At 45.3% G+C, this 12,552-nt stretch overlaps 1 protein-coding gene across 1 annotated transcript in view; it reads right to left on the reverse strand.

Annotated features, from left to right (window-relative positions):
* Positions 1–11,430, reverse strand: part of sik3 (SIK family kinase 3) — a 57,445-nt gene extending 46,015 nt beyond the window's left edge. Inside the window, exon 1 of the mRNA XM_080773102.1 lies at positions 10,923–11,430. Within this exon, the coding sequence (XP_080629228.1) occupies positions 10,923–11,405 (483 nt within the window). The 5' untranslated portion in view covers positions 11,406–11,430. The remainder of the gene's footprint in view (positions 1–10,922) is intronic.
* Between the last annotated feature and the right edge of the window lie 1,122 nt (positions 11,431–12,552).

The raw sequence follows: 12,552 nt of genomic DNA on the forward strand, positions 1-12,552 counted from the left end.
ATCAACACACAGAATGCAGCCAATACTGAATGTCTCAAACGTCACAATAAAACGTCCCGTGCTTTCAATGCATGTATGGCATTCGAATCCACTAACCAATCGGTGGAGGTGACTCTGTATACCCATTACCCAACACACCAAATAAGGCTCTGTCTGTCTGTGTGGTCTGCAGTGTGTCTGTATGATCAGGACTCTCAGAGAGGCTGATAGCACTGACCAGGAAACAGTGTCGTGTGTGTGTGTGTGTGTGTGTGTGTGTGTGTGTGCGCGCTACCCGTTAGGGCAGTCCTGTCAGATTCTGTGGAATTTTCCATTGAAAGATTTAAGCGTGTGCGCGCACACACACACACACACACCCCTGAAGTGTCACATAGGCCCTCCGATCACAAGACAGTGACCTCACTCAACTCCGTGCTCGAGCAGAGAGAGACATTCACACTTTTTAGATTCTAGAGGAAGCAAAGCATGGGTCAGAGTTCAGAGGGGTCATGGAAAACATGTGCGATTTATTTCACTTTTGGGGATGTTTGTTAACCAAATATGTGCATGTGTGTGTGCTGCGTTCACCATGCAGTGCCATGTGATAAAAGGATGTAAAAGGATGGATGGGTCTTATGACACGCCAGTGACGACGCCACAATATAAATGAATACACACGCAGGCACGCGCACAGCTTTCATCGTCACTTCATGATTGGGCCTGCAGCACTGCTAGCGTTCTTGCCAGATGCAGCGAGAGAAATAAGCAGCGCGGTCTATACGTACGAAAACAACAATATGAACCTTATGCAGACCTCAGGCTATCTTTGACATTAAGTCAACTAGACCGGCTGTAGAGCATCTTTTATTTATCTGTAATGTAGGAAAAGAAAGTGGGATTTTTACCCGAGTCGTGACCGACGCATACAAATGTTTCCGTTACCCACAATTATTATTTTGGGTGAGTAGCAGCCTAGAAAGGTTGAGATTACCACTGGCATATTAGTGTACACAATAACTTCTTGTTCAATGTGTCAGTATCTTCAGTATCTTCACAGTTTGACTGCGGGATTAATTCATTGTGATCCTGAACGTGACCGCCTAGTTTTTCACTGAACTTTAAAGAACCACCCCGCCCACATCATCGTTCCGTTTCATGAAAATCCGCTTTAACCCATTCTGACCTGAGATCAGATTCTAAAAATGTTCTTCTACATCCTGACAGTTTTCTGAAAAAGCTGTGTTTCTATGTCAGTGGTTCTTCGTTTTTTTCAAAAATAGCAGACCTACAAGCTCGTAGCGTGCGCTATGAGCTTGTAGATCTGCTATTTTTCAATAGCTAAAGCATAACATAATGCTAACACCAAAAGGGGTTCCCGCCCCAAAATGGGTTAAAATGGTACGATTGTTTGTAAAATAATCAAAACTGCCGATCAGAAAAGAGCGAAGGAGGAACGCTCTCGTATAGCGTGCCTCCGTTGCAATAGGAATGCATTGGGCCTCAATTGAACACTCTGGTGGAGCTGTTGCCCCCGCCACCCGACTACGGATAAGCGATTGAAGATGGATGGATGGGCCTCAATTTCCCAGAAGCCTTTGCATGCCAGTGCGACTGATCTTTTTGCGGTGACATCATCCGAACGCGTCACCTATCCCACACTGTCCGATGGAAACCCTGTAAGTCTTAAAACGTGTTAAAAACGCAAATTAAACAATGAAAACATAACTCGTGGAACTCGTGATTGGGAGGGAAGCTGTTCTACATCAATTAACCCATTTAGGCCCGACGTCGAAATAAATATATATTCAAAGATTTGTGCCGCAATTTTCACGATTTAAAAAGAAATAGCAGACCTGAGAGTGTAGATCGATAGAAGTATGACATAATGCTTAGTTAAAACACCAAAAGGGGTTCCCGCCCAAAATGAGTTAATGGGAGGGAAAGTGTTAGCCGAATTTAATTGACTGGGGCCTGGTGTAATATATCAGATTAAGTGTAGCTTTTGGCTTTACAGACAAAGCATGCAGTATCAAACGCCTGTCACCAGTATCGCCTAACCACCTGATCACAATTAGTTCAGAAAATCAGAAACGTGAAACGACCGCTCACTGTCAGTCACTTCTTTTTTTTTCTTTTACAATATTTATCATCCCACGATTTTGCAACCCATTTTTTCACCCAGTGTCAATTATCTAATGTAATCCTGGGCGCTACACTTCCTCTGCCAACTTGGGGGGGCAGCGGACTGACCTCATGCTTCCTTCTATGCATGAGGAGTCCAGGGAAATTTCCCTGGCCGGACGTAGCGCGTGGAAGGAACACGTTATTCCAACCAGTTCCTTTCCCCTCCATCAGGCGCCCCGGCTGGCCAGGGGGGAGGCTTTCGTTTGACTACGAAACAATGACTACAACATGACGTAACGATACCATCCTGATGACTACGAAACAATGACTACAACATGACGTAACGATATCCTGTTACGTCAAAACAATGACTACAAAACAATGACTACAAAATGGCGTAACGATACCATCCGCTCCCGACCGGATCACACTGCGATCTAGTAACACAAAGCAGGCTCTCCTCTGAGGCGGAAGGCCTAGTGACGTCATGAGGTTACTCAAGTATAGACAACTACAAAAGACAAAATCTGGTGTAAGCCAACATGAGTCAGCAAAACAGGACCTTATCCAAAACATTCTGCCTGTGTGTGCTATGGTGACAATAACACATGACGTCAGTGTGTGTGTGTGTGTGTGTGTGTGTGTGTGTGTGTGTGTGTGTGTGTGTGTGTGTGTGTGTGTGTGTGTGTGTGTGTGTGTGTGCGCGCGTGTGTGCATTGTGTCAATGTTTGTGTGCGTGCATTGGACACGTGCGGCATGTTGTGAACTTGTTGATGGTCTTATTCTCCCACGGATGGAAGGACATGTAGGCGACGATTCACACAGGCCTGCTGGTCATCGCTATTTTCAACCAATAGGAGGGACCGCTACAACACCACGGTGATCACCATGGAAACCGGCACGCGCGCACACACACACACACACACAAGCCTTTCACATACATACACACACACACACACATGCCAACGAGCCTTTCTACCACACAAAGCTTCCAGACAGCGGTGTCGCCCCGGGCAACCAGCGACGTCACCTGCCCACCCTGATGTCTCTCTCTCTCTCCCTCTCTCCCTCCACGGCACCCGGGTGAGTAGTATGGGCCTGTGTCCTCCTCACGGGGGACACAGGCTGGGGCGACAGGCAGCAAAACCAGAGTGTGGCCCTGGTTTTGCTGCGCTCTTCTGTGAAAGCATGCTCGCGCACCGAAAATAGCAGGTCTACAAGCTACAGCAAAACTAGCGTCATTTGTATTGTTTTCTTATATACTATAACTATAATAAAAAACAATCATTGCATGGATGCACCTGGGACGTATCCTCAGTGATGTATCCCAAGGTCATCAGGGTTCTGGGTCTCTCGAACATCACACCCCTCACTCAGGCGACCCAGCCGGGGTGATCAAGTCCCGACTTACAGTACGTCCCAGTAGCTACCCTCAATCAGTCCCACTAGGGCAGAACATGGGGACATGGTTAACCCATTCTGGGAATGGGTTAACCCATTCTGGGCGGGAACCCCTTTTGGTGTTTTAAGCATTATATTATACTTTAGCTATTGAAAAATAGCATATATACAAGCTCATAGCGCGGCACAGAGTGCCACATTGAAAATGTGGCGCACATCTTTGAATATATATTCTTTCAGAGCGAACGTTTTTAACACGTATCTGGGGGGGGGGGGGGGGGGCACAGATGCACTGTGGCAGAGCTTCAATACGTCATCAGTATTGCGTTGATCGCGCCTCTAGCGGCCACATACAGCCGCATATCTCTCCGGTCAGAAACGGCTCGGAGTACATCGTCTCTGCCCGAGAGAGGGACCAGGAGGAGGAACTCCCTGCTGCCACCTGCTGGCGGAGTCAGGTTAGGGGGTCCCTGGAGGAACATACTGTATTTTCAGATGGGGGTCGGCGGCCAATTACATATATATTTTTGTGGGTCCTTCACATGAAAATGTTTGAGAACGACGGACATAGAAACATGGGTTTTTCAGAAAACCGCCAGGATTTAGAAGGCATTTGTAGAATCGTCCTCCTCGGTCTACAGTAAATGGGTTAAGACAAAACATACATTAGCCACTCACTTAAAGGGGGTGTCAGTGATTTCAGTCAAAAACCCTTAGGTTTCGTTTTTGCCTTGGCACACAAGCTTTCATCCAATCAGGATAGAGAACAAAAACGAAACCTAAGGTTTTTTGACCCCCAGGGGTTAACTGGGGACAGGGAGGAACTCCTTATATGGTCAGCACACTCTATAGTAGAGAGGATTATCACAACAAAACAAAAAAATGTGATATTTGAATTAAGTGAAATCACTGACTCTACCTTTAAGCCATTCCATACCTCGCCTATTGGACAATAGCAGATCTTAGCACGTGACACCATTGCACGTGAGCTTGTAGATCTGAGCTTGTGGATCGTGTAGATATGGAAGCTTGAAGATCTGCTATTGTGTAAACGTATCGCCGATACCAAACGAGTCTTTCCTCCCCGCCTGTAGTGTTTATACAACACAGGAGTGAAGAGGGTAGTATTTAGTTTGGACAAGGCTGAGAGTAGCTAGACAGGTTAAGAGGTTTCTTTTTATGTAATGTTTTCTAGCTTCTTGGACAGATAAATATCTTTGTATTTAGTTTGGACGAGGCTGAGAGTAGGAAGCTAGACAGGTTTACCCATTTAGATTCTACAAAACGTCTTCTAAATCATGACCGTTTTATGAAAAACTCCATGTTACTATATCAAACAATTTCATGTCAAGGATCCTAAAGAATTATATTATTAATTATTATTATTATTATTATTAATTATAATATGATGTTCCAGGGACCCCCCCCCCCAGAACTGAAGCAAAGTTTTGAGTTAAAATGTTTGCTGTGAAAGAATACAGCAAAAATGTGACATATATAATATATATTCTTTCACAGTGAATTAACTCATATCTTTGCTTCTGGGGGGGTCCCTGGAACAACATATTTTCAGATGGGGGTCAGCAGCCCATTAGTTCTCAAGTCTCAGGTCTTACTGGGTTAAGAGTGAACGGTGCAGGATATTGGATAGATAAATATATTTCTATTTAGTTTGGACCAGTTTAAGAGTGGCTAGACAGACAGGTTAAGAGTGAATGGTTTTCAGGCTATTGGTTAGATAAATATTGTGTTGTATTTGGACAAGTTTAACCCATTTAGACATGAGGACGATTCTACAAATGTCTTCTAAACCATGACAATTTTCTGAAAAACCTCATGTTTCTATATCAGTGGTTCTCAATATTTCATGTCAAGGACCCCAAAAATTATATGTAGTTGGTCGCCGACCCCCATCTGAAAATATGTTGTTACAGGGACCCCCTGGATGTGCACAGTGGGGGGGACACGCAACAGGCCCACAGCGCACACACACCAAGGCCCGCCCCCGCTCGATCATGATTGGTGGAAATCACTGAATATACTGTACCTTTAAATGTCCATACTTTCCACACTTGCATAGTAATCGAAACCCTGGACGGTGTGCTGCATTGTTTTACAATACCAGTATTGACTAATAATAATGAATTGCATTTTTATACGGCTTTTCCAAGTGCTCAAAGCCATTTATACAATGGTTCATTCATTCATACATCGAGAGGTGAAGCACATCAATGGTGGCGAGCTCTCACCGACCAACTTATTGGAGGCAATGTAGGGTTCAGTGTCTTGCCCAAGGACACTTTGACATGTGGACAGGAGGAGGAGGAGGAGCCGGGATTCGAACCGCCGACCCAGGGATCATTGGACGACCTGCTCTACCTCCTGAGCCACAGTCGCCCACATGTCTACAATAGACAGTCGAAGTTACATGTGATTGAAAATTTGAAATGGTAGCGCTAGAGTTGTGCCATCAACTCACCAGCCACCACGGGGGTTAGGGGGTGAAGTGTCTTGCTCAAGGAAACTTTGACACATAATGTACAGGGGCCGTTAGCATAGATATAAAAAACAGATGGCTCATCGGCTGCTGCAGTTAGTTGGAGCGATGAGTGTTGACGGGAGGGCGGAAGAATTTACACTGGTACACCGGAAGAGTGGACGGCACTGTCTGGTTTAGGTATATGTTGTGTTTACTGTTCACCCTATAGTAACCTATAGTAACCTTTTTATCCAATAGGATTGGGGAGCAGAGCCTAATCATTATGATCAGTTTAAGTGGCTCGCACCTGGGCTCGGGGTGTCGACGCCCTATAAATGCCTGCTTCCCCAGTTCTGTTCTTTTTCACCATGCACTCTTTTCAACATTTCTGTTAAAGGTGTAGTGAAATGAAAAATACGTTTTTTTCTACACTTTTAGACCATATCCGTGTTCATCATATGGATGCCAGAAAGAAATGGGCAAATTCTCATTTGTGTATAGTCCATGAAAATCTAAATTTTATTACTTCCTGAAAACGAAAACGTACTGCGTGATGACGTGTCGACTCGAGGCCCACATCGATAAAAGCCAATAAAAATGAAGCTCACCCGTTTAATTCCCATCCGTCCAGCACAGCCGGTACAGATTACAGAAATCCTGTTTTTATTTCCATTCAAGATAACATCCAGATTAGTGTATTACTCGGTTTAAACTTAATCATCACGCTAAAATATGTATCTGAAAACATTATAGGGTAGAAATAAGCCACATATCAGTAAACTGGTACAGCTGGCCGACCATCTGACTTGTAAACAAACACACTCCATGCATACTGCGTGTAGCATAGCTACCGTCCCATCGCCTGAAGGGATGCGACGCTCTGATTGGTTCAGAAACTTCAAAGCGGTGTTTCTACTTGAAACCGTCTGAAACTTCAAAATAAAATGTCCACCATTTCCGTTTCACTACGCCTTTAATACATACAACACGCACACACATACCTTTCACTCACGCATACACGCACTACACCACTGATCTCCACACTTCCTCTGTTCAATCATCACTATTTTTGTTTAATTAATAAATTCTATTTCTTTGGTAAACTCCCCTGTTTTTTGTCGTGTACCTTGGCACCCCCTAGGCCAGGTATATAACAGTTAGTGGAAAAAACCTGCAGGCAGTGAAGCTACGTTGACGATCGTGAACTAAAGCGCTGTAAGGGTTCATTGAAAAAGTAGCCGATAGATCGGATATAAGAATGTCTAGTAAGCAACACCACAACGAGCAACACAACACAGTGTCGATGCGCGCGCGCACACACACACACACACACACACACACACACACACGCACAATAAGAAAACAGTGTTTTCAGTCAACAGTTGTGGCACGAGGCTTAGATTAGATTCACATCATAGAGTCCAACACAGAACAGAAGCACACAGATCTCTCTTCGAGCCACTCTTGTTGTAGTTGTTAGTCTAGCACAAAGGTTCCCAAAAGGTAGATTGCGATCTACCAGTAGATCACAAAGGCTGTACAGGTAGATCACATGACAAGACATGCCCCTAAAGAATATTTAATTTAAATATAAAAACTATTTTTGGCATGTGCCACTTGAATTAAGTTGACTTGATTGATTGACTGACATAAAAAAGTGCCTGTCAGCCTCAAACCCATAATGCAATACTTTGTTTTCAAGAGTGTTGCTGCGCACAAATGTCGGTATAGATTACAAATGAAATGCAAAAAAAACTCTGCCTATTCCATTTCTCCCCTTTCCCATTCCAAGTGCATTCGTCTTAAATGTAATGCCAGCGCTGCGCTATTCATTTTCAGCAATGGTATTATAATGTTCAGTGAGTAGATCTTGTTGAGCTTGTTGAGTAGAGTACCCCGTTATGCAGAATGTCCAATTTCATGTTTTCAAAAATGTATAAATATCACACCTGTGTGAAGTGAGCAGTGCAACTGTATCATGTGGGGGTCCCCGGGAGGGCCCCCGCAACATCCAGACTGCTGGATGTTGTCAAGAAACGACAGTTACCGTGTTGCAGCTTTCCGTGCTCGGATATACACTACAGACACATGGACAGACTCAGGGACATACACATTGCTACGTAATGGAGCGGTTTAGGCACCGCTCAAAACCCTTTTGAAAATGGCAGATCTACAATGTGTCGCCTTGCGAAGCATTGACAACTGAGCAAACGGAACATGTTTGTTTGGCAATAAATATATCATCAACCTCCAACTAAGTGACCTTCAAATTCAACCTGAAGAGGTGGCTAAAAACAAATCAAATCTGAGTCATTATCAGCTCTATTTACTTATCACTGGTGTCACTTCTCACATCACTCTGCGGTTGTTCTGTCGCCTGTACCATGTTTCTTTGTTCCTGTATTGTATGTGTTTTGTATGGATAGTTTAATCATCACTTTTAAGAGCCTGCTCAGGGACTGCAGAAGAGCATTAGCTTCTGTCTCATTTATATGGATGTGAAAAACTAATGTGTTGATTAATGAGAATTGTTGTCCCTGTCAAATAAATAAATCAGTAAAATGGTGAATAATGTCGGATCTCAACATCCTCCAAATAAATTGTGATAATCAACATTTCGGGCAATAATCGTGCAGCCCTACTTTCCGACCGGCGGTTTTCCCGTGCCGTTAAATTAAACTTAAAATCACACAGCCTCCACTCCGACGTCTTCTTCACCAACATGGAATAATGGCTTTTAACCCATTTAAACCTGAGGCAAAAAAAGGATTCTAAATCCTAAAAGTTTTATGAAAAAAACTATGTTTCTGTCAGTGGTGCTCAAATTATTTCATGTCAAGGACCCAAAAAGATATATGTAATCGGCCGCCGACCCCCAACTCAAAGATTCGAGTTAAAAACGTTCGCTCTGAAAGAATACATATTCAAAGATTTGCAACACATTTTCACGATTTTTCAAAAATAGCAGACCTACAAGCTCGTAGCACGGCACTCTTGTAGATCTGCTAATTTCCAAAGGCTAAAGTATAACATAATGCTTAAAACACCAAAAGGGCTTCCCATCCTGACTGGGGTTAATAAAAGATTAAAGAACTACTATTCGTCACATACATCACTGTATGCAAAATGTGTTCTGCGCAGTTGACCCATCATCTCTCGGAGCGCACTCGCTCCCCCGGGGAATCATTTGTAGTTGATCTAACGCCCCCAGTCCAAGCCTCCGTGCCGAGTGCCAAGCAGGGACTTCCGTCTGCTGAGCTAGCCTGACGGCGTGCCGCGGGTTCGACTCCCAATCCCGACGGCCTTTGCCGTGTGTGTCGTCCCCCCCCCCCCCGCCCCATCTCTCTCCCCATTTCCTGTCAGTCTACTATCAACAAAAGGCAGAAAAAGCACAAAAAAATCACACCCGTGTGAAGTGAGGGGCTCTGTTATCATCGTAAATCATGCCCATTTGCTCAGACACTATGACGTAAAATTCTCCATTCATTGTCAATGAATCGACACTAGTAGCTGAATATAGGAGGGGCTAAAAATAAAGGTTACGCCACCTTTAATTTATGAGATTAAGTACCATAATGGCATTGTTTTGTTGTGCCTTCGTACCACAACAAAAGAAAACGTAATGTCGCCAGCTCGGTGCTCGACATAAACAAGCTATGACTAATGGTTACACTCATCCCCTCTTTTCAGGAACATTCGTCCAAAGTAACACTTAACAACTTACTAGTTTTATGTACATTTAGACACGAGCGTCAGCTCAAACATAAAGTCAAAGACAAAGAATATATAGCCTACATATTATTATCTTTATTTCTTTTACACTTTGGCTTGTTTGTTGTTGTTGTGTTTGACTAATTGACCGTAAGGGTTGAAAATGTATCAAGGTGGCAAAAACACAAAACAGTAAAGAAAATGTGTTGTTAATTTATCGACACAATTGCTCCAATGTGTGTGTGTGTGTGTGTGTGTGTGTGTGTGTGTGTGTGTGTGTGTGTGTGTGTGAGTGTGTGTGTGAGTGTGTGTGTGTGTGTGTGTGTGGGGGGGGTCCCAGGAGGGGTAATCCCCTCAAGCTAAATAAGATGATCGCTAGTTGGGATTAGGAAACAAATGGACCCTTACCCCACAGGCCACAGCCATCTAACTCCGAGAGTAATAAGAACCAACATTTCAAATGTTGGTGACTTAAATAAACAGAGGGTTTGCTTTATTTTTTAACAGTAGATCAGGGGTCCCAGTCTCAAGAAGAGATAGGAAGAAATTGTATAAGATGCTGGACCCCCGGTCCATGAAAAGAAACAGTTTGCGAAGCAGCAAAGCACTGCTGTTGTTGTAATTAGCCCAGTTAGCTAACAGTAGCTATAGGTTTAGTGGAATGCTGCTACTTGCTACTAACCTCTCTCTCTCACTCTGACAGTATAAATAAATAAACAAACCTCTCTTTCTTTCCTCTGCCACATATCACAACACATCAACCTCCGACAGACAGACAGACAGACAGGACTCTGATCTGACAGTCAGCTTCTGTTTGGTTAGGGCTAGGGGGAACATTTTTTTGTTGTTTTTGTTGGGGATATTTTTGCTTCTCTCTCTCCCCCTCTCTCTCAAAGGGCTTTAGTATTGGCATGAGAAAACATACGTTTACATTGCCAGGCCAAAGCAAAAAGTGGAAACACACGAACAAAACATAATGTATGTACAATTGAAAGCCAGAATCTCCAGAACACACACTCTCTCTCTCTCTCTCTCTCTCTCTCTGATGATGGTGGACTGACTGACACCCCCGCACCACCAGAAGCAGCAGCAAGCAGTGTCATCAAAAGCCTGAGTGTGTGTGTGTGTGTGTGTGTGTGTGTGTGTGTGTGTGTGTGTGTGTGTGTGTGACTGTGTGTGTTGTTTATTATTATTATCATCATCATGATGACCACTCAGCTCTCCTTACCTTGGCCTTGGTGATGACGTGCGTGGCCAGCTTGACCACGGCGAAGTTCCCCTTGCCGATGGTCCGCTCGATCTCGTAGGAGCCCACCCGGGCCGGAGGGGGCCTGCTGCCGTCGGCCGCAGCGGCGGGGCCGCCGGCCGGGGAGGCCGAGGAGGAGGAGGCCGGGTGGGGGTGAGGGTGTCCCGGGCCGGGGCTGCTTTGGACCGTGGCGGCGCTCCGGCTGCTTATTATGCCCCCGGAGGACGAGGGCTGGGGCTGGGGCTGCGTCGTGGCCCCTCCTCGGTGTTGGTGGTGTTGGGAGTGGGTGCCGTGGTGGTGTTGGTGGTGGTGGTGGGGGTGGGCCGAGCTGGGCCGCTGCTGGACGCCGGGGACGGGGTGGTGATGCCCCGCGGTGGTCCCGGGTGGAGGAGCTGGAGGAGCGGCGGCGCTGGCCGCCGCGGCGGCAGCAGCAGCGGTGGTCGCTCCGCTAGACACGGCCGCCATCTTGTCCTCTCTCTCTCTCTCTCTCGCTCTCACTCTCTCTCTCTCTCTCTGCGGGGAAACAACAAGCGGAGCGGAGAGCGCGCGCGCGCAAGGGGCGCGCGTACGACGAGGCACGCGCGGGGTTGCCAGGCGTTGTGAGAGAAACAAGCATGGGTCTATGAAAACAAGGCCCTAAAAGAAGGCAGCGGCACCTCTTCGCCCTTGACCTTAATTAGTAATTACCTTTAAGTCAGATTGATTGATTGATTGATTGACTTGTTTACATAACAAGGGTCCTCCAACATGTTACATATAGCAGATGCGTAATGACGTGAGCTTGTAGATCTGCTACTTTCAGGGGGAAAAAAATATTGAAGAATATTTTTGAAACAGATTGATTGACCCAATGCCTCCCTGCTTGAAACTCAGCATCAATGGGTTGGACTTGGTTTGGTGGGTGAAATCTACTAATCAAATGATTCCCGAGCGTGGCACGGCTGCAGCGCTCCTTGGCTGCGGCTCACCGCTCCAAGAGATGGGTCAAATGCGGAGAACAAATTTCACTGCGGTAACGTGTGTGACAAATCGTACGACTTTGACTTTGACCCTTACAGGTCTGTAACTCTGAGAGTGTACAAATGGAACCAAATGGACCCTTACAGGTCTGTAAGGGTCCATTTGGTTCCATGTGTACACTCTCAGAGTGTACGTCTGCCCGCTTATAACGGGCAGACGTGGCAACGCTGGCACGAGCCTGCCTGGCGCAGTGAGCGCGCATGCGGCGCGGGGCCACGCCCCCACACACAGACCCCGAGTGCCTGCGTCATTTTACGCAGTGGTTGGAAAGTAACGGAAAGTACTTTTGAGTATCGTTTACGTCAATTAAGTTGTTAATAACATGTAGTAACTTGCATCTACTCACGTAGGCCTTAATCTAAAAAGAGAATGAATACAAAAAAAAGTAGAGAAGAGAAATAGTCAGTGCTTGATTGATTCAAGTAGGCTTATTTATTAACAGTAGCCTAGGTACATTTCAAACGAAAGTAGGCATAATAGGCCCTGTCACTCAATACAAAAACTGTGGACGACACCATGATTACACTTGTTTACAACAACAGCTATAGGGTCCACCATTTTCAATTCATCAGAACATTTAGAGACTGAAAAT

The sequence above is a fragment of the Protomyctophum bolini genome, assembly GCF_963924005.1.
Source record: "Protomyctophum bolini genome assembly, chromosome: 9".
In the NCBI taxonomy this organism is placed as follows: Eukaryota; Metazoa; Chordata; class Actinopteri; order Myctophiformes; family Myctophidae; genus Protomyctophum; species Protomyctophum bolini.